Below are 22,157 nucleotides of genomic sequence, written 5' to 3'. Positions count from 1 at the left end.
TGGAATACTTTACAGCATTGAAAGTAAGTGATCCATCCCAACTACACACACAATAGAGATAAATCTCATGAACAAAATGATGAGCAAAGGAAGTCAGACACAAAAGAGCACACACTGCATGATTCCATTTGTATAAATGTCAAAAACAACAAAATCAATGGCTGGTGTTAGAAGTCCGGGTGGTGGTTACTCTTAGGGCAGTGGCTGGGAGGCCTTGGAGGGGATCTCCTAGTTCTGTGGTTTCATCTGGTTATATAGGCGTGTTCCATTTTTGAAAGTTCATGAACTATCGTATACTTACGATTTGTCCTCTTCTCTGTGTGTGTGTGATACCTTCATTAAAATTTTTAAAAATCCATAACCACACAAAACAGCTATTGTGCATTTTGTAAGCAGTCTCAAATATTTAAGGACGTCTATCAAACACGGAGAGAGTTTTGGTGAGGTCAGAATTGAGGGGGTTGGGGAGGAAAAGGAGGAAATGGTACAAACAAGAGAGGATCCTTGCAGATTACCTCCTGACCCTGTGAGTGGTGGGACCTATTCAACCCTCTGTACTTCACTGCATAAGAAATAAATGTAAAATTTAATTTAGAAAGCTAGAGAAACAAATGAAATATGGTACTTCTACACCATAGAAAACATGGCAGCTGTTGGAAGGCAGGAGAGTGATCTAAATATACCAATCAAAAATGTCCAAGAGAGGGTGCCTCAGGTGGTTGAGTGTCTGTCTTTGGCTCAGGTCATGATCTCTGGGTCCTGGGATTGAGCCCTGCACTGAGCTTCTGGTTCAGTGGGAAGTCCGCTTCTGCCTCTCCCCCAGCTTATGCTCTCTCTTTCTCTCAAATAAATAAATACGTAAACCTTTATTTTAAAAAGTTTCTTTTAGGGGCACCTGGGTGGCTCAGTGGGTTAAAGCCTTTGCCTTCGGCTCAGGTCATGATCTCAGGGTCCTGGGATCGAGCCCCGCATCAGGCTCTCTGCTCAGCAGGGAGCCTGCTTCCCCCTCTCTCTCTGCCTGCCTCTCTGCCTACTTGTGATCTCTGTCAAATAAATTAAAAAAAAAAAAGTTTCTTTTAAAAAAATGTCCAAGAGTAAACAGACTACAGAGGGGTGCATTTGTGAATGCTCCCCTCCATCCGCCATCCCGCCCTGCCACCCACACAATGGTCGCCCCTATTTTCTGGGGGTTCCGAACTATGTATTAAATGAATATCACGGTTCTGAAAAGAAGCACTCAAACTGGGACTCTAAGGGGAACTGGGATGGGGGGAGGGGTGTCAAAAAGGAACTTGAGTCTTTTTCTGTAATGTTTTCACTTTTGGTAAGAAGAATCTATTCCTGGAATTTAAAATGAATAGATTTTAGTGTTCAAGGTAGTAGTAAAGGCCAGTGCAGGGAGGCCTGGAATGTTCTGGCCTTGCATTCACTTTGAGGTCACTTAAGATTTTTCAAGTCGAGCCATGGGACCATCTGTTGCCTGACGAAATTGGGGCGAGGGGAAGACAGGTCTCCACCTGGCGTCCCCATCTGGCTGCATGACCTCAGCAGGGTCTCATCCCCTTTCCGGGCCTCAGTGTCTTCATCTGCCCTATGGGAATCAGGTTTCTGTGTTACTGGGGGGTGTGGGAGGATGAGGTGAGGGCACAGAGGAAGATCGTATGAATATAAGGATTATTCTCTGGGTCAGAGGAGGAGAAGGAGTGGAGCCCTCCCCTCCACCTGCCAAGCCCACGAGGGTGCAAAGGAAGCAGAGAGGGGCTGGGGACCACCCAGGAGAGCAAACAGTCCATCTGTGGGACAGGGGCATGTTGTCAGCAGCTGGGAGGCCCAGCCTGGACTACTCACAGGCCAGAGCCCATGAGGCAACCACCCAGGTTGCCTGGAGAATTGGGATATTGAGCGGGCTTCTTGCTGCTCCCAGCCCCAGTGCAGCCACGGTCCTGTTGCCTCTCCAAGTCCCCATCATCACTCTCCCACCCTTAATATCCCATTCCTGAGGCTGTTCCCCTCCCCCCTTTTAACCCACCTTAGCCTCACAGCCAGAGAATGCTATCACAAAGTAAACTCCATCATGTTCCATACTCCCTCAAAACCTTCCAGTAGTCTCTCATGGATCTATGAACAAAATCCAATTCCTTTGCCTTAGCCAAAAAGTTCTGGCACGATCCGCCACTCCCACCGCCCACCTCCAGCATAGGGGTTAAGAGCCTGGCCTCAAAGAGAATCTGCCCAGTTAGAGTTCTGGCTCTTTTCTTCCTCCATTCACTCAAAAATGTCTACTGACCACCTGCTATGCACTAGGCACTGTTCTAGGCTTTTGGGATATATCAGTGACAAATGAGACAAAGATTTCTGCTCTCGCGGAACTCCCTTTCTAGCAGAAGGAGACTAACAGTAAATACAAGTAAGTTAATTACATAACACACTGGAAAGTGACAAATGCTATGAGAAAAAGGAGGAAAAGTAGAGCAGAGGAAGTTGATCAGAGTATGGGGACAAGCGGGGTTTACAGTTTTAAATGCAGGCGAGTGGTGGGGGAAGGTCTCACTGAGAAGGTGAAATTTAAGCGAGACTTGTAGCAAGGGAAGGAAGGAGACATGCAGACATGAGGGCAGAGGGAAACAGTGGTGAGATAGGCGGGAAATGCCTCAGAGAGGCAGGGCTGGGCAGACAGGGTCTCATGGGTCTGGGCAAGAAGTTTGGCTTTTACTGAGTAAGATGTGAATTTTGGGGGGGTTTCTGACCATAAGGGGTGGGGCAAGCAGGACAGGGAAGGAGCAGAAGCCCAGCAGACCTTGCAGGTGTCCTGTGAATGGCAGCTTTAGCCTGATCCCATGGGGGGACTGTGGGATGTAAATCATACCTCTGAGTTATCCACCCACACTGGCACCAGCAACCCAGGCAAGGAAGGTAGGCTTTCATGTCTCTGAAATAATGGGTTATAGCTTAGGCGGAAAGTAAGTCACCCCAGGAGGCTCCAGCAGCCTGTGGGCAAGGGCTGGTCATTGAATGCATATCCAAAGAGGGTGCACAGTAAAAGGAGATCCTAGGCGGATGGGTACAGCATTAATCTTGTTGGCTCCAGTCCCTAAACACCAAAGTCTCAGCAGCCATATCCCTTCTGGCCTGGGCTTAGGGTGACTAAAGATCGAGGGTGTGCCCAGTGTGACCAAGCGGGGTTTTTCTGGTTAGGGATCAGCACCCCCAGACCTCTGCCCACCCCTGAAACCCCACTCGAGCCTGCAGAGAAATTCATCTTCTGCAATATCCTGACCATGTGGCAGTCCAGGCTTCCTTCTGGGATTCAAACTAGTTACCCTTGTCTTAGTTCCGTCCATCTTTGAATATTGTGGATTTTAGAAAGTTCTGCTTCATGTTCAGTCTACTCTTTTATTCTGTAAATGTTGGCTGAGCACCCACTGTATGCAAGGCACCGTTCTAAGCTCTAAAGACACAGCAGAGAACAAGACAGATATGGTTTCTGCCCTCGAGCTTACAGCTGGACAGGCAGATGACTGGAGAAAAATCACAGAGTTGGGGACACTAGGGAAGCTGTGTGAACCTAGAGGAGACTACAGACCCTTGGGAAGAGGTGACACCAAGCTGATTAGTGGAGGTGTACCTTGACACAGGTACAAAGGTGCAGGAGAAAATTAATCCAGGCTAATGAGGAGTGAGTGCAAAGGCCCTGAGATGCGCCCTCCCCCCCCCCCCGTTGCCTGCTACCCCCACTGCTACTCCCTGATGCAATAACCATCCTCACTTTCTTAGATGATTGTAGCAGCCTTCCTCTTGGGTTTCCCAAAGAGGGGCAACAAAGCTGGGATATGCAGTCACTAACTCTTCTCTCTTCTTGGTTAAGGGTCGCTCCTGTGGGCCTTCACTCACCGGCATTCCCCCACTCAGCTCGCACCTGTGAGCGGAGAGAAGCCAGAAGCCACAGGCTTGTGCACCATCCTGCGCAGCTGACCTCCAGGGAGGGCTTCTCCGGTTGGGTGGGGCACCTATACCCCTTCTATAGAACCATCTGCTCAATGTCCCCTTTCTGACCTCATCTCCTATCTTCTTCCCCTTGCTCATTCTGTTCTACCTACACTGACCTTGCTAGCCTTCCAATCTGCCAAACAAAGCCTCATCTCAGGGCCTTCACATTTGCTATTCCCTCCACCTGGAACACGTTTCCCCCCGACATTCACATGGCTCGCCCCTCACCTATTCCACATCTCTGTTCCAGGGCAACCTCGTTAGAGAAGCCCTCCCTGACCGCCTTGTTGCAGATAGCCCCTCCATCAGTTTTTCTCTATCTTGTCCTGAGCTGCTGTTTTCCATAGCATTTATCCACCTGACATATATTTACTCGTTCCTGTGTTTATCATCTGTCTCTCCTGCCAGACTGGAAACTTTTTTTTTTAAATTAATTAATTTATTTTTTCAGCGTAACAGTTTTCATTGTTTTTGCACCACAGCCAGTGCTCCATGCAATACGTGCCCTCCCTATTACCCACCACCTGGTTCCCCCAACCTCCCACCCCTGCCCCTTCAAAACCCTCAGGTTGTTTTTCAGAGTCCATCGTCTCTTACGGTTCGCCTCCCCTTCCAATTTCCCTCAACTTCTTTCTCCTCTCCATCTCCCAATGTCCTCCATGCCATTTGTTATGCTCAGACTGGAAACTTTTTGAGGGCAAGGACCATGTCTGGTTTTTGCTCATGGCAGAGGTCCTCTAACAGGGTCTGGGCAGTCAATAAATATTTGTGAAATAAATGGTTCTAAACACAATGAAACATATGACTTCCCTCCCCAACACTTTCAGTGGCCAGAGGTGCTCTCTAAGGGACAGTCTCTGTCAATTTGGGAGCCTACTTTAACCCTTCCCCATCCAGGCTCATTTGGCAGGGGTCAAGGGTCAGCCTGGTCTAGCCCTCTTGGGGCCCCAATGTCTTCAGAAGAGACCTGGTCCCAGGGTCTAGGCCCCAGGGATGCCTAGTAAGCCCTGTTTCTCCTTTGGCAAATCTTCCTCCTTCCTTCATAGGGCCTGTGCCTGCGTTTCTGAACCAGAAGGTGTTTACACAAAACATCTTGGGTTTGGCGACAAATTCACCCTCAGTGAGGAATCCTTAATGAAGCTCCTTCTTTCCCCAGGCAGGGCAGCTTTAGAGAAAATTAGCTCTGTCTCTGGCACATGAAGGAAGCCAAGGCCAGGCAAGGAGGAGTTCCTATTGGGGTTTCTGGGACAACAATCTGGGGGAGACGGTTTTTTTTGTTGTTTTGTTTTCAGAGACAGCCGTGGTATAGAGACTAGAACCTAGACACATATTTGCTCCTGACTTTCTGTGTGACAAAGCATTGCCTTTCTCCTTGCCTCAGTTTACAGCTATGAAATGGGCAGTAATAATCCATCTCTACACAAATTGTGAAATTCAAACATGGCAAGGGATGTAAAAGGGCTTGGTTACGAGGGACCGAATGAGAGCATAAAAAGCTGGAATCAGGGAGGCAGGAGGTCAGAATTTTAGTCTCAGGTCTGCTGTTGACTTTGTAATATCCTCACCTCCCTCTGGACTTCAGCTTTTTCACATGTATAATGAGGGATTTGGGCATGAAGATCTCTAGGGAACCTTCTTGTTCTGAAGGACAGCCACATTCCACCTGCATGCCTCTTCTTGGAGGTCCTTCCAAATCCCATGGCCCAGGCCGATTTACTTTCTAGCACTTACGGAACTTCTTTTCTGAGCTGACGCTTCATCGCTCACTGCACATGGTTTTCCAGGCCCTTCTTTGGGTCTAGGTCAATTACTCTGGACATTGCGCCCAAGACAGGGGTTTAACAAATACTGGTGAAGGCTGAATTTTATTTATTTACTTATTTTAAAGATTCTATTTATTTCACAGAGAGAGAGGGAGAGATCACAAGTGGGCAGGCAGAGAGAGAGAGGGAAGCAGGATCCCCGCTGAGCAGAGAGCCCGACGCGGGGCTGGATCCCAGGACCCTGAGATCATGACCTGAGCTGAAGGCAGAAGCTTAACCCACTGAGCCACTCAGGTGCCCCAAAAGCTGAATTTTAAAAATGATTCCTGCCTCCTTCTGATCTTGCAGAGAGACAATGAGGGAGGGGGATTTTTATCGCTCCATAAACTGAAGGTGTCAGAGGTTAAATAGAAGTCACACTGATACACAGGCCTTCTTGGTGTTCCTTAGACAGGGGAAGAATGATTTGCATTATGCCAAAACACTTATCACTGCTTGCCATAGTATGTAACTACTTTTTTTTTTTTTTTCTTAAATACTTTTTTTTTAATATTTTATTTATTTGACAGAGAGAAATCACAACTAGGCAGAGAGGCAGGCAGAGAGAAAGGAGGAAGCAGGCTCCCCATGGAGCAGAGAGCCCGACGCGGGGTTCGATCCCAGGACCCCAGGATCATGACCTGAGCTGAAGGCAGAGGTTTTAACCCACTGAGCCACCCAGGCGCCCCTGTAACTACTTGTTTTGTCATGAACTGTCGTGTTATGTCGTGGATGAAGTTACGCGAGGGCAGGGACTATGTTTAATTCACTGCTGCACCCTCAGCACCTAAGACTGCCTGGCCCCTCACAGGAGCTCAATAGAGGAAGGGAGGTATGAGGGATAGGAGGCCCCTCTGCGGACTATACTCTCTGAGCCTGCAGGGGCCGCTCCAATCTCGCCCCCAAAGCTAGGCCCCGCCTCTCGCGTCCTGCGGACGCTCGCGAGTTGGAGCCTGCGCACCACTGTTCTTTTAATTGCGCTTGCGCGCCGGAAGCCCTGCCCATGCGCGTGCGCAGCCGACGCCGCTTCCAAACGGAGTTTAAGCGGTGTAGCGGCCCGGGTGAGTCGGAGTTGGCGGACACCATGCTGTCGCCAGAGGCGGAGCGGGTGCTACGGTACTTAGTGGAGGTGGAAGAGCTCGCCGAGGAGGTGCTGGCGGACAAGCGGCAGGTAGGAGGCCCGTTCGTGGCTCTGGGGCCGGGGTTCGGCGGTTGGGGCCTGGCGGCGAGCGCTGTAGGCCGCGTGCGGGTTTCGGAATCCCAGTGGGCTGGTGGGCTCACGGCGGTGACCACAGACGTGGGGCGGTGGTGAGGCAAGGTGGGCCAGACATCTGCTACGGCGCCACGCTTCACGCATTTGTTAGCACATATTAAATTAGCGCCTGGTCAGTGCCAGGGATTCTGTTTCTATCGTTCCTCCCCCACTCTCCACGCCCTCCGGATCCCGAGCCACTGTCTCTTTGTGTGGTTTACCTGAACACCGTTTTCAAAATGCAGTTCCCCTTCAGGCCCCATCCCGCTTACCGTGGGTGCACTGCCTTCGTCAAGGCTCTCGGGAGAAGAGGAAGAGAAAAGAGACCGGAATATTGAGATTGGGCACGTGGGGACGTTTGTACACCTGCATAGGAAGTCTGGGTCTTGTGCTAATTTAAGTGCTAAGTGGAGAGAGTTATTGAGGGAAAGGAGAATGATGTGACTGGATTTAGGCTTTAAAAGGGTTCCTCTGGCTGCTCTGTGGAGCACAGAACGTAGGGGGGCAAGGGGCCTGCAGGGGGCCACTGCCAAAGTTCAGGCAAGGGATGGGTTCGGGCCAGGGAGGTGGTGATGGAGACAAGTGAATGGGTCAGAGGTATATTTTGGAGTCGGATTTAGTAGGTCTTGATGATGGTAGTATGTGGGTTGAGGGAGTAGGGGTGGAGAATGATTCATGACTCCTCATTTCCAGTTAGAATAATTAGATGATTGGTAGGGTATTTACTGAAAAGTGGAAGACTTGCATAAGCGCCCATTAAATTAAACACTGCATCAGAGTGTGTGTGATGATGATAAAGTAGCAATTAAAATGTCTCAAGCACTTAGTGTGTGCCAGGTTCTATGCTAGCTCATTTAGTTCCTGGCTCAGTAACCTGGGAGGTAGGTGCCATTCGTATCTCCATTTCTCAGTAGGTGAAATTACACAGCTCACATTCAAAACTTGGTACTGCAGATGCTCCAGAGCCAACACTCTCAAGAAACTGTACTTCCTCCTTACTTCCTTAGTAGCTTCTGTCATGCTAGGTCAGAAACAGCTGGAGGAGCTTGTCCAGGGTGAGGCTTTGATTCCCCTCCTGATTCTGAAATGCCCTGAGGCTTGAGCATTAGCACTCCTGTGAATAATAACAAATTATCCATTTAATCAGCAGATATTTCCCCAGCACTTCTCTGTGGGGAGAGTACCTGCACCCTGCACAGAGCATTGTCTTTAAAGATCTGGAAAGTGAGTAGGGGAAGAATTACATTTACACATCAGTGCGCTTTAGGCATGACATGGAAGAAACCCAGGAATGATGCCTTGTCTCTGTTGGGTTTTAACAGCCCCTGGTCTGTTGGAAGGTGGTGGTTTGGGACAGGAGGGAGCTGAGTTCCCTCCTGCCCCTGTGCTTTGTAGATTGTGGACCTGGACACCAAAAGAAATCAGAACCGGGAGGGCCTACGGGCCTTGCAGAAGGATCTCAGCCTCTCTGGTAAGTCAGGGTTTTGTCACTACAGCCCTTGGAGGTGTGTTGTTTTCCTTTCAAGGCTTTCAACTTGTCCCTAACAGAGACCAAAAGCCACACATACATGACACAGCGTGTGGAGATGAGGAAGAAAATGTTGCAGGTCTGTTACTGGTCTTTGCTGTTCTTGTTTCCTTTGCCTAGCTCACTCTTTTCTCAGATGTCTGCCTCGCTTTCTTCAGATCTCTGCCCAAATGTCACATAATCAGTGAGGCAATCCCTCTCACCCTGCTTTATTTTTCTCCAGAGTACTTAGCCTTATCAGGGTCTTACAAATTGTATCTTTGCTTATTTATTCCTTCTCCTCCACTATATCATAAGCCCAATGAGGGCAGAAACTTTGTCTTTTTGTGCTGTGTTCTCAGCATCTAAAGCAAAGCCTGGCAGAGAATAGGTGTTCAAAAATATTTGTTGACAGAGTGACCATTTGCCATTTCAGAAGATGTGATGGTTTGCTTCGGGAACATGTTTATCAAGATGCCTCATTCTCAAACGAAGGAAATGATTGAGAAAGGTAAGGCCTTCTGGGGATGGGTCAGGGACACTTCTCCCCCGCCAGCCTCGGTCTTAACCCAGAACTGAGAGTCAGACTTTGGGCCATTTGATGAGAGGCAGCTGCATTACAGGGCTCAGATGGAGTGAGTTTTAATCCCTGCTCTGCCAGTCTTATTTCCTCATCTCTGAAGGAGGAGATGCATCCCCAGAGCACATTTGCGATGTGGAGATAAAACTGTGTGTACCTAACCTAGTGCTTGTTTATCAGTGAGGAACGAGCTGGGCCACAAATACAGAAAACCCAGTAAGTGGAGGTTTGGGAGATCTGGTTCTGTTTTTCTTGTCAGTTGTCCAGAGGTGGGCAGTCCAGGACGGGCACTGATGCTCAGCAAGGTCACCCTCATGTATTCTTGGAGGGGCTGTGTCATCATCTCCGGCCTCATGTCCATAGGCCAGCCTGCAGGAATGGCAGATGGCTTGCTTTCTCTTGCCTTCTATTTAGAAATATCGCTGTTCTCCTCAGACTTCTTTCTGACATCTCGTTAGCCAGAACTGCATCATGTGCCCCCCACCCCTGTAGCTGCAAGGGAGCCTGGCAGAGTGTGCTTTTGTGTTTCACAGCCTCTGCCATAGAGACTGCACTGAAAATGGAGGTTTGGGGAGAGCGAGCCTCTAGGGTCTGCCACAGCCTGGGCACCCAGCATGTTACTCAAATCTTCACAATCGCGATCCTGGAGGCTCTTTGGTGAATCATCATAAAGGCAAAGGGTTAAGGGCCAGATGCGTCCTTGGCTGGAAAAAGGAAAGATTATGCATGTTTCCTCTTCCCCTACCCTTGAAAATATATGTGCCAACGGACCAGTAAGGTTGCCTCTGTCCCTGAAGGCAGAATTTCTCTATCCTTGTTGAAATAAAATTTTAGCAAAGGAGACTGTATCAACTTAGAGAACTTGCCAGATTCCTATTGAAAAATACACACTAATATTATGGTTATAAAATTAAGAGTTGTCTTTGCACTTGAGTGGTGAGCAGGCCACTCAGGCTGGGCTTTCAGAGAGGTCACTTGCCTGGGTTCAGGATTTGATCCTCAGCTGTCTCGGCCCACAAGTGTGGTCTTGGCACCATACCTAGCAGGGTTCTGGGACATTATCATCACTGGTTCTCTGGGGTCGATGGGAGCTCAACAAGCTCATAAGAGACCAGGGTTGCTCATTTACCATGAGTGCCAGAACCATTGCCCAGGCCAGAGGGCTTGGCTGCTCTGGTGTTCGCCCCATCAGAAAGAATGAAAATCTGTGGGGAGGACAGACTAGCCAGCGTGTCATCATGAGCAGGCGGAGTCGGGTGACACTAGGCAGTGCATCACCGAGCTTTGTAGCCTCTACTTCTCATAGCGCAGTTTGCATTCAGGTGTGATCCATCGTGGCCAGATAATCTTTTCTGGTAACGGTGAATTAGGTTAAGCTTGAGCATCAGGCTTGCCCATTGATTTTTTAGGTCACATGTTACCACGTTCATGTTTAAAAACTGCTCACCTTGATGGACTTGGGTTTGTGAGATTCCTTAGCCACACATTTTCCAACCATCTTGGATGGGCTGGGTCTAGGTTCTTCATTCTGGTCTCATGTTTCAGTATTTTCACAGTGGGAGGGGGACCTTCTGTCCAGATGTTGCCTTCCCTACTCCTGAACAGCCAAAGGTACTTTGCATAATGAAGTGGGTCCTCAGTCCTGTCCTGGGCTCTCTTAGTGATCTTGGGCAAATCACCTCCCTTCTCTAGCTCTTTAGTTCCTTCCTCATTTGGTCTCTGAGGTCCCTTTCCCAAATGCCAGGAGCCCTTGCTTTCAAGGAGGCTGGAGAAAAGCTGACATCCCCAGCTGCCTCTGGGTCAGTGTGTCTGTAGTATAACCCCATCCTCCGCCCACCTCATCTTTTTCAGATCAGGACCATCTGGATAAAGAAATAGAGAAACTCCGGAAGCAACTTAAAGTGAAGGTTAACCGCCTCTTTGAGGCCCAAGGTATGGGCCTGGGTGGAACTGGAAACCAGGAGGGGAGAGAACTGTCCACATGGACTTTACAGAGCACGGGTGGGAAGCCTCTCCCAGGTGGGTGGGCGAGGGCCTGGGCTGCATATGAGCCTCCCGGAGGCTGTGGTCAGGGCGGTGGTCATAGCTGCCCAGAGATGGAATGGACAGAGGGATTTGTGGGGTGTTACTCCTGTGTCAAGTTGTCTTCTGCCATAAGAGGAATAGCCTGGGGTCTCTTACGTTATATCCTAGGGCATGGTACAGGAACCAGAACAGCTCTGACTGACGGGACTCAGAGGGCCTCAGGTCAGATGGTCAAGGTCAGAGCTGAACTTCTGGGTAACCGTAACCACTCCAGACTGGTCACAGGTCTGGCAGCAGTTAGTAGGTTTCTGGGCAGCAGTCATGACTCTGCAGGTTCTTGGGGACTATGTTCTTTATTCAATACACTGCAGAACTCGAGGCCCTTCCCTGTTAGACCTTAAGGCTAAATGTTTGGCAGCATGAATGCAGCAAAAACCCCTTTCCTGGGCCTGACTCCAGGGCCAGCAGGAAGTAGGACAACAGGAGGCCCAACTCGCTGATGGATTGTTTTCTCCCCCTAGGCAAACCAGAGTTGAAGGGTTTTAACCTGAACCCCCTCAACCAGGATGAACTTAAAGCTCTCAAGATCATCTTAAAAGGATGAAACTTAAGAACCAAGATGGGGGACCTATGACAGCATCTTCCCCTGTGGTCATGGAGGACCCGGGACTCTCCAGCTTCATAACCTGCAAGGACATGATCTATGCTGCTAGGAGATAGGTGTCAGGAATCTGAGCATGAGAAGCCTCTGTCTGTGGGGATTTTGACTTTGTGACGGCAGGAGGGAGCCCTCAGCCTGCCAGTGTCTGCTGGGTCCCACCATTGGAGCTGGATGGACACAAGACCCATTGATGGGCCTTGGCAGCCACCAGCGGTGGGTGGGGGCAGTGCCCGTGGGGGTGTGAGAATGACCGCAGCAGGCACTTCTAACAAGGGCCTGCTGTTCAGATGGGCCCCCAGCAGCAGCAGGGAGCATCATTCCTGCATTCCTTTCAGGAACAGAGGCATTCTCAAGCAGCATGTAGTGGAATTAGAGTAAAGCGGGAGGCTCACAGGTGGTTTCTGAATGAAGGATAGAATCTCGGTGCTTCATAGGTCACCGCAGCCATCTGTGGGGCAGATACGCCATTCCCCACCACGGCCTCCACTGTGGCCCTTTTTTCCTGCCTGCCCTTGGGACGGAGCCCAGAGCGGGTGCTGCATAGCGGACTCAGCACCCGCTATTGAGTCAGAAAGTCCTTGCAGAGTCCTGCGCCGGGGGGTGGGGGAGGGAGCTGCCTCTTCACAAAGCTCTCCGCCGCCTCTGAAGGCAGGCTCTGGGCTGGACTGCTCAGAGTTCTGCCTGCCCTCCGTGCTCTCCGATCCTGGGGTCAGTGTGCTGTGAGGGCAGCACTGTGTCTTTCATGTTCATTGAGGGCTTAATAAACGTTTCCTAAGGGAATGAACGGTAGCTCTGTTCTTTACCTCATCTTGTCCTTAATTGAGGGCACATTGTCTTGAGGACATCGCCGACGAAGGGACAGTGGCTCCTGTTGGGAAATGATGGCAGGACTCGACAGGCAGTAACAACAGTAATGGCCTCACCTGGTCCCCTCATCCCACTTGGCTCCAGCCCATAATGATTCAGGAACATAGGATGGTATGGCCAGATCTTAATGTTTTATTTTTGTTGTTTTCAAGAGGAGCTAGAAGTTTGGATTTTTAAGTTGAATTTTGTCTTTGAAATATTGCTAATGCAGAGATTTTCAGAGACTTGGGTGTTGGCCAAACAATATACCTTACATAAGCCAAATTTGGCCCATACCTGATTTTGCGTCTTGAGTTTAAGTAGAAAAGCATGTGCCTTCCCTAAAGTGGGGAGATGGAATTAGAAGCTAGATGTCTGTCCATAGTAGTCTAGTTAAAGAAATGGATAGCTTCAGACAGTGGAATCTAGTACACTGTCATCAAGAATGTGGAAGCTCTCTAAGCACTCCCTGGGAATAAGTTCCAAGATGTAGTAAGTGAGAAAAGCAAGTGGACAGAGGGGTCTAATCCAATCATCTGTGTGCACACACTGCCTCATGGTGTCCCGTGTCCCTCCCCCCGCCACCTGCCCCAAAGACAGAAGCTGCAGGGTTGGAGCACAAGGGTGAAAGACAAGGACACACGAGCATGGCTGTTGCAGTCCCTGGGATGTGTGCCTGACCCAGGATTCCTATCTGGACATTAACGCCTGCCTGTCAAGCGGGGTGGTGGCTAAGCCAAAGGAGAGCCAATTGGATTGACTGTCCTGGAAATGAGGAGCCTGTGTCTGGGGCTGTCTGGTCTTGCCTCTGTCACAAGGATGCAAGGAAGTCCCCACACTCTGGAGGCAGGAGGCCTAGTGTCTTGGCTTCTGGCCTTCCCAAGGCTAGTTGGTTCACTTCTGGGGTTTGCCAGTATTTTTCCTTTCAAAAACCCAACCCTTCCCTAGGCAGTCAATCTGCTATTTGCAACCCAAAAGCTGTCACGAAGCAGGGAGAGTTGCAACAGGTGCTACGTGGGTCCCATAGGTCCCCCATGGAGCGGTTTGCCCACAGCCCACCCTGTGGCAATCGCTCTTAAACCAAGAGGAGGCTTAGGAATGCGGAGTATGGAGAAAATGCAGAGCTTTTGACTTTTTGCCTAACTCCCTACGCCCTCTCCTTGCCTGCCAAGCCAAGGCTTTCTGGTTTAAAAAGTTCAGCTCCCAGGAAGACGCAGAAGGCACCTGCATCACCCAGCTGACTCAGATGAGTGCACCTTTGCAAAGACACTTGCTAAGCAGCCCTGCCTTCCCGATCCTTACCTTGTCCATCTGAGAAATGGGGATGTTCTGGCCCACTGGTTTTCAGATGGTTGGGGGAGCTCCATGAGTTCCCTGACACACCAGGTCAGGATGTTGAAAGAGACAAAGAAGTACTTAAGAATCAGCTCTTCCCCAGAGCCCAGCAAACACAATCTAGTAACTGCTTGCTTTGCAAGTCAACCTTAAGACCAGTTCCCTAGTCCCTGAACCCTTCCTCCCGGGGATCATTTTAACCTTTGAGACATCAAAGGGTCAAATCCAGGAGGACTTGGCTTCAGCCAATAGCATCCCCTGAGCCGGGGCCCAGTGTGCAGTGACTCCAAGTAAGGCAGACCTGTGCTCATTTATTAGATGTGGTCTCTCTGAGGTAGCAGGGCTTGCCGCAGCTGTTCTCGCTGGGACCAAAAGCCATGCCAATCCCACAAGGTTAAAACACATCCGGTCCCAGGCATTAGCTGTCTCTGGGTGCAGAGGTGCCCAGGGTGGGGACCCAGAGAAGCAGAGAGCAGGCAGCAGCCTGGGCCAGAGTGGGGGAGGTAAGTGCTCAGAGGTGCCGCTGTGCTGGGAATGGGTTGCGGGGTGGGGGTGGGGGGGCACCTCCTGGTCAGGTTGCTGTCCCTGCGGCCAGGACTAACTGGAGGCTTTCTTCTGGTTCTGAAGGGAGCGGAACAGCTGCCTCAACTGGTTGTTCCGGTCATTGACGCAGCCTGGAAGAGAATCAGAGTGTTGGCTGGGATGGCCTTGGTAGTGGAGTTGGTAGTGGAGGCATGGGTGTGGGGGGCGTGGGGGCTGTGCTCCCACTACCTGGAGGGAGGGAGGAAGGGTCTACAGGAGCTGTGCAGCCCTGGATGGCCTGTGGTTTGTTTGCGTCCTGCCTCTATTCCATGGCTCTCGAGCATGGCATTGACCTGCCTCCAGCTTAGTTTTCTCATCCGTAACCCAGGACACCTGCTTTCAGGAGTGGATGTAAGGCTCACCAAAAGCAAAAGGTAACATTGACTTCGGCTGACTTTGACCCAGGTGCTGAATGTGGATTCACATGTTATGCCTTCACAGGAATGATATATAAAAGAGAAACGGAGATTCAGGAAAGTTAAATGTGCTCCAAATCACACCAAAAGTAGCAGAACTGAAACTTGAACCCAGGGTCTGTAGCACCAGAGGCCAAGCTCTTAACCAAAGCTCCACACGACCTGTCCTCTTGGCTGCACTTGCTGGAAACGCATGCAAGCGGGCACAGTGCCTGGTCCCTTCCGGGTGAGGTGCTAGCTTCATCCCCTTCCCCAGCCCATAGGACAGGCACAGGCAGTTAGAGATCAACTTTCCCCATAAGCAGCCGCTATGCTCCTGGCAGCATGTTCCAGGTGGTCCCCGCTTGAGAGGCCAGCACAAGCTTCCGAGATGCCTCCTCTCCCATCACACTGATGGTGTCACCCACTTTGTGTCCTCGCGGTGGGTCCACGAGGCAGCTCCATGGTCATTTAGTTGTGCCAGGCCCATGGGTGGTGCTCACCAATGCTGGCTAAGTGGCTAGATGGCTGTGGCCACCACTACACTGACCTGGAGGCACCTGCCATCTTTCTGAGCAGCCCCGAGCCCCATCCCTGCCTCCTAGGCACTGACTGGTCATCAAGGCTTCAACCAGTGGGGGCCGGCTATATGTGTCCCCAGGGTTTGCCAAAGTGAGTTCCATGGAACCCTAGCTTTAATCGCTTCTTTCATAACTCCCAAAGCTTCGGGTCCAGTGCAAACCTGTTCTTGGAGTTCTAGACTCATCTCTGAGTTGCCTGCTGATTTTTTCACCCAAAAACCCTTCAACTATTCCCTAACTCACTTCGTCCACACTCTTCCCACCCCAACCAAGCTTGTCTTGTACTCACTACTGTCCACCCAGACACTCAACTGGAGGCTTGGGAATTACTCTAGAAACTTCTAAAGTAACGGCTGTCAACCGAGGCTACACTTTAGAGTCACCTGGGACTTCTTAAGAAGACTCATGGCCTGACCAACTGTACCTTTACCTTCAGCGGGCCTTAGTATGTTTGAAAGCTCCTGCAGGTGTCCTCCAGCAGCCAAGATGGAGAGAACCACGGTTCTGCATCTTGGCCACTCAGACCGGGTCCAGAGACCAGCAGCATTCATATCTGAGGCAAAGATGGGCTACTACAATCCCTTCTGTTCCTCTCTGCACGTGTCTCTGCAAAAGGTGCTTTGGGGCTCCTCTGTTTGAAGGCAGGGGCTACTTCCTGGCCCTGTGAATCGCGGGTGAGGCAGCTTTGACGGGTGGATGGTGGCAGAATGACACTATACTGTGGGGCTTCCGAGCCTAGGCCTCAAGAGGCTTCCCTAGGACTTCTCTCACCTTCTCAGAACCCTGAGACTACCGTGTGGGGCCGGACTGCTGGAGGATGAGTGGCCGCCTGGAAAGAGAGGCCCAGCGGATGGCCAGTCTCAACCACCACACGAGGCTATTCTAGGCCACTGGGTCTCAGTGATTCCGCCAGGCGCCTGCAACCCTCTGAGCAATCCCAGGCAAGACCTGAAGGATCAGCAAATAAGACAGCAGTTGCTTTAAGCCTCTGGGCTTGGGGAGAGTTGGTTTGTTATATAACAACAGTTAACTAATAGAGCAGCACCTGGGAGCTTGTTAGAAATGCAGAATCTTAAGCCCCCACTCCAGACCTACTGATTCATAATCCGCATTTTAACAAGATTTCCAGATGATTACATGCACATCAAAGCTCGAGAGCCCTGGATAGTCATCTTCCAACAACATAACGCCGCAGACCCTAGGGAATCGGCTGGAGAAAAGCTTTTCATAAACGCCCTCTCCTCCACCTTCCTCAAGCAAATTACTTGACATCCCAGACTTTCTTGCAGCTGGCACGGCCACACAACTCAGTTCATGCCAGTAAGATGTCAGCCCCAGGAGGGTTTCCCTTTTGGAATAGAGTCAAAACTTGAAAGAAGAGCCTTGGCCCTTGGGCCTTCCTGCTTCTTCCTGCCTGGGACAAGAACATGGTGTCTGGAGTAGGAGCAGCCATCTTGCAACCATGAGGCAACAAGCTAAGTGTGGCAAAGCAGAAAGAGGAAAGTGCTGGGTCTCTGGGGCATTTTGCATCCATTGTGTTAGCCCTGCCTGGCCTCCCCAAGACCTCCTGTGGCTCAAGATAGATCACTCCTCTCTGTGTAACTATTAGCTGGCTCTTCAGTTGGTTGCTGCCAAACTCAATCCTAAAACATACCAAACCCTAAAAAAGATTTAAAACTTTTTCTAATTAAAAAAAAAAGCCACAAATAAAATTTAAAAAACAAACAAATTCAGGAAAATATTTACCATAAGTTTGACAGAGGGGTAATAATATTAATATCCAAGGCCTTTCTAAGTTTAGAAAGCAGCCCACTGAAAAATACATAAAGAATATGGACTGGGGCATCTGGGTGGCTCAGTGGGTTAAGCCTCTGCCTTCAGCCCAGGTCATGATCTCAGGGTCCTGGGATCAAGCCCCGCTTCGGGCTCTCTGCTCAGTGGGGAGGCTGCTTTCCCCTCTCTCTCTCTGCCTGCCTCTCTGCCTACTTGTGGTCTCTCTCTCTCTGTCCAATAAAAATAAATAAAATCTTAAAAAAAAAAAAGAATATGGACTGCTTACAAAAGAAGAAACGCAAATTGAAAAATCCAAAACTTCACCAATAATCAACGCAGTACATATAAAATGAATCAGAACTTTTTGCCTATCAGGTTGACAAAGGTTTTTTTTTCCCCTTTCTTTTTTTAATTCAGAGCAGGCACATTTGTGTAATCTTTCTAGTAAGCAATTTAGTTATAATAAGTTCATCCCTCTGACCCAGTAATTCTACTTCTAGGAATCTGTCCTAAGGAAACAGCCAGAAATTTCAGCTGAGCCTTACATGAGAGGATGCTCATCATGGAATGGCATTATTTATAAAACTAAAAAATTGGAATCCTGCCAAATGCTCAATTATAAGAAATGGATTTAGTAAGTCTGGCACATATACAAGCTGAAATACTTTACAGCCGTATAGTAATTTTGCTTTTAACTGTGGACAGGATTTTCTAGCGGCCAACCATTCAGGTTTTAGAGTAAGAGAAACTAGGGTTCAAGTCCTGACTCACCATTTATAACTGGGACCCTCAGCAAGTTATATAAGATCTGGAGACAATTTCCCCATTTGTAAAATGATAGAAGCTGCCTAAAAATGAAATCATGTATATGTATATAAAATATTTAGCTCTGAATTTGTGTTTCCAGAAGAGAGGCTCTTATTAATATCATTGAATGACATGGAATATGCTATGTGGAAAAGTAGGACACAAAACTCCAGCCCAGTGCCCATTTTGTGAAAGAAAAACTGTGTGAATGTATGCATTTTTTAAACACTGGAAGGAAATACAACAGATTGTTAGAGTTGGTTATGTCTGGATGGTTTACTTCCTTTGGGTTTTCAAATATTCTATGAGTGAATACTTTTTATAATCAGGAAAATTTTTCATTTTAAAAAAATCAAGAATAAAGTCAAGGCCTAAAGTCTTTAATTCCTTTTAACATAGTCTGGTTTTTTTTTTTCTTTTTTTGGTTGTTTTCCACATAAGCCTTTTGAAATCCACCTCCTGCCAGATTAATATCTCTTCCTATGTACCAGGTGGTGTTCTAGGTGTATATTGAGAGTAAAAACTCTTCAATCTCCATTTTAAAGATGAGGAACAGAAAGGTTATGTCCCTTGCTCAAGGTCGCACAGCTGGTAAATGGTAGGTCAAATGAAAACAGTCTAACCATTGTGCCAAGCTGTCTCTTAGACTACCTGGTTCCTCTCCTAACCCATCCCCAGTCCCCATTCCCCATCTAGCCCCACATACCAAGGTGTGTGTTGGTCACAAAGTTCCCCATCCCAGACAAGTCAGGAGCCCCCTCTTCTCTGCTGACAGGGCCATCATTCCACATGAGGTCAAAGCCTCCCACTCTCTTCTCCCTTCCTGTAAGCCTGGGTGGGCAGGAGATACAAAGGGGTAAAGAAGGTGCACCTTTTGGGGGCTGGAGACCTGGGCCAGTCCCCTGCTCCCTCCCCACACCCTACTGGTGCCCAGGCTGTCAGAATTCCTTCTTTTGTCCACCCATTTCCTGGGGGCCCACACAGGTCTCAGAGTGGTCATCTCCCATGTGGTTCCCGGGCTCCCACCCTTGCCCTCAGTATACCTCAGTATACACCCTTGCCCTACTTATACTTAAAGTCTGCTATCCTTCTCAGGCCATAAAATTCAGGAAAGCAGGGACTAGGTCTGTTGTGTCGTCTACTGTGTCCCCAGGGTGTGGTACACGTCCTTGCACAGTATAGGGTCTCAAATGTTTGTTGAATGAATAAGTGAAGGTAGATATAGAGGACACTTGAGGTTCTTCCTGCTTAGCACCCATTTCAGCTTCTTTCAGCCTAAGGGTACTTGGCTTTTCCTTTGAGAACCACTCCTTCCTCTCTCACTCACATGGCTCAGGTGGGGGCTGATCCTGCCACCTGGGAGATGGGCACGAGTTGTAAGTCCAGTTAATCAGAGTCATGATGATTGGTTCAGAGGTAGACATGTGACAGAATCCCCACCAATAAGAATGAGAGCCTTCAAACTTGCTGGAATAATTGGAGAAAAGCTAATGCATAGGGAAGAGACAGGGAGTGGGGAGGAAGAAAAGGAGAGAAATGGAATGAGAGAGACAGAGAGAGAGTCAGCCAGTGAGCAGACAAACCAACCAATATCAATGGAGCACCTGGATTCAGCCATTCCTGAAGTCCGTTCCTGGATTTTCCCATTATATACACACTGTTATAACAATATATAGACTTTACTGAACACTTAAGGTGAGCTAGGCACTTTACAATAAATAATCTTGGTAAATTAATTTAGCAATCTTGAGAGGTAAACATGATGTTTCCCATGTTATAGATGAAGAAACTGAGGCTCAAACAGGTGAAGTCCAAGGTCTCATATGGTCAAGAAGTGTGGAGGAAATCCTGCTGGGCTGAATCTCAGAAGCCTGTAGTTGGTCCTGCTCTGCCCCAGAAGAGCTGAATCCTTGGACCAGGATCTAACCATGTGTGGACATCTCAGTTTATCCATCTATAAAATGGCAGGCAGACCGAGGCCATCCTCACATGCCACTCAAGTCCTAGTGCTGTGAGTTCTCTGTCTTCCTTGCTGGGAGGCCCAGCCGTCATGTACAGGGGTGCCTGAGCGAGGCTGCCCCCCACCCCTCACCTGGCCTCCATGTCCACGACATGCAGGGTGTCTTCCAAGAGGCAGGTCTTGAGCTCATAGTCCTCCTGGCTGCTGGCTGTCAGCGACGGGGAGGCATTGACCTCCAGGAGCCACCTGGGGAAGGATGGGAATGGAGGGCTTTAGGGTTATCTGGTCCATGGGGCCCCTTGGAATTTTGCAGAGAGACTACATGTGTGCATGGGCCCAACCCTCAATTCAACCAAAATCGCTCTTTCCATTTTTCCACTAGAAGAAGGGTCTCGGCGGCTAAGACTTTTTGAAAATAATGGTCACAAACTCAAAATCCCCACAGGGGCGAGGTGGTACCTAAATGAGGCAAGCTGGAGGGAGTGGAATGATCTTGTCACCCTCCTATCACTCTTCTTCTTCCAATAGAGCCCCGAGCGCAAGACCTCTTTCCCAGTGAACGCCTGCCTACAGAGGGGAAAGGAGCTGGGAAGGGGGGAGACTGGCGCGGGCTGACCACAGTCCCTCTGCGGGAGTGTGAGCCCAGAGTCGGCAGACCCTCTGGGTTTTCCAGAAAAGGCAAAAACTCCAGACTGTTGTGTAAATGTCTCCCTGTTTTTTTAGAGGTTGTCAATGTATTTAAATAAAAAAATCACCTGGAGTGCAAACTCTGGGCCAGAAGCAGCCCAAGAGCCTCCAGCTTGCAAACTCTGATTTTGTGCAACCCAGTCGCTGATGGACAGGAACCTGGGGCCCAGAGAGAGAGGGGCTCACCCAGCAGGTTGGTGGCAGATGCAGCCCCTCACCACCCCTCAAGCTTGTTTCCCTAGACCTGTGCTGCTGCAGGGGGCAGAGGAGAGACCTGCTGGCCCCAGAACCCTGTTTCTCTCAAAGCTGTGTCTGACGTAGGCCTCATTCTAGGGTTCTAGCTCCTGCCTCTGAGAGCCTGTCCATACCGGTCCATAGACCCCGGCGAGGGGGCTGGCTCCAGGAGCCTCAGTGCTGGCCCAGAAATGATGACCCGGGGTCTGGCTCTGCCCTTGACTTACTGCATGACCTCAAGCACCTGAACAACCCCACTGGGCTCCTGGGTCCTTTTATATCACATAAGGGCCATCGCTATGGTCCCTGGCACCTCAGGCTCGTTTCCTCACCAGTTCAACCCCCTCCGTGGGCACTGTGGGAGGGCACCAAATTCTTGGCAGGAAGTAACATGATAACTATTCCCTTATGTGACACTTTGTATCTTGAAAACAGCAGGGCTTACAAAGAAGTTTTTTGCCCAGTATTAGGGAAGGATCCCTGACTCAGCAGATGTTCTGGAAAGGTCTGTCGTGCCAGGCATGGGGTTCAGTGCTTTATAGACAGTACACCAGTCATTCCTCATACTAACGCTATAAGCACAATGCCCATTTTAGAGATGGGCAGACTGAGGCACACCACAAGGAAGTGGCAGAGATCAAACCCGGATATGGTGTGTGTACCACATCTGCCCCCTCCGGGCTGCCAGGCTACCCACTTACGGCTTGAGGGTCTGGTCTATGAGGATGTCATAGCCGTACAGCTCAAAGCAGTGCTTGTCACTGATGATCACCTTCTGCACGCTCTGCAGGCTCTTGACAAAGATGTTGTCCATATCGCTGAAGAGCGTCTCCACTGCCTCGGGCCCGTGCTTGGATGCGAGGTACTGACGGAAGCGCTGGAGCATCCACTTGCAGCCCTGGGGCCCCAAGTGCCCGGGTCGGGGTGGGGGGAGGGAGAAGGAGCCTCATTAACCAGGACCCGGCCTGCTGGGACCCTCAAACATTCCCTCTTATGAGGCAAAACTAAGGCATGCTGGGCCAGGGAGCGGGGAGGGGGTACCTGCCCAGGGCCCGTGCCTCCAGGGCACCCAGGACCCCATAAGTCATTGCCCAAACACCCTGCACAGGCTTCTTCCCTGGGCCTGCCTTCCTGGAGACAGAC

The 22,157-nt window shown here is 49.8% G+C and overlaps 2 protein-coding genes across 2 annotated transcripts in view; one reads left to right on the top strand and one right to left on the bottom strand.

The window, feature by feature from the left end:
- The first annotated feature begins 6,811 nt into the window (after positions 1-6,811).
- On the top strand, positions 6,812-12,603 carry PDRG1 (p53 and DNA damage regulated 1). Its single transcript, XM_045981903.1, has 5 exons — positions 6,812-6,960; positions 8,437-8,512; positions 8,985-9,059; positions 10,980-11,060; positions 11,675-12,603. The coding sequence occupies exons 1-5, from the start codon at positions 6,874-6,876 to the stop codon at positions 11,755-11,757; spliced, it is 402 nt and encodes a 133-aa protein (XP_045837859.1). The 5' UTR covers positions 6,812-6,873; the 3' UTR covers positions 11,758-12,603.
- A 1,835-nt stretch (positions 12,604-14,438) lies between these two features.
- Positions 14,439-22,157, bottom strand: part of TTLL9 (tubulin tyrosine ligase like 9) — a 41,412-nt gene continuing 33,693 nt past the window's right edge. Inside the window, exons 12-15 of the mRNA XM_045981338.1 lie at positions 21,716-21,912; positions 20,226-20,339; positions 18,840-18,964; positions 14,439-14,669 (exon numbers count right to left, since the gene is read on the bottom strand). Of these exons, the coding sequence (XP_045837294.1) occupies positions 14,593-14,669; positions 18,840-18,964; positions 20,226-20,339; positions 21,716-21,912 (513 nt within the window). The 3' untranslated portion in view covers positions 14,439-14,592. The remainder of the gene's footprint in view (positions 14,670-18,839; positions 18,965-20,225; positions 20,340-21,715; positions 21,913-22,157) is intronic.

The sequence above is a fragment of the Meles meles genome, chromosome 16 (genome assembly GCF_922984935.1).
Source record: "Meles meles chromosome 16, mMelMel3.1 paternal haplotype, whole genome shotgun sequence".
Taxonomy (NCBI): Eukaryota; Metazoa; Chordata; class Mammalia; order Carnivora; family Mustelidae; genus Meles; species Meles meles.
The sequence above is the reverse complement of the archived record's forward strand: the minus strand, read 5'-3'. Positions and strand labels throughout refer to the sequence as shown.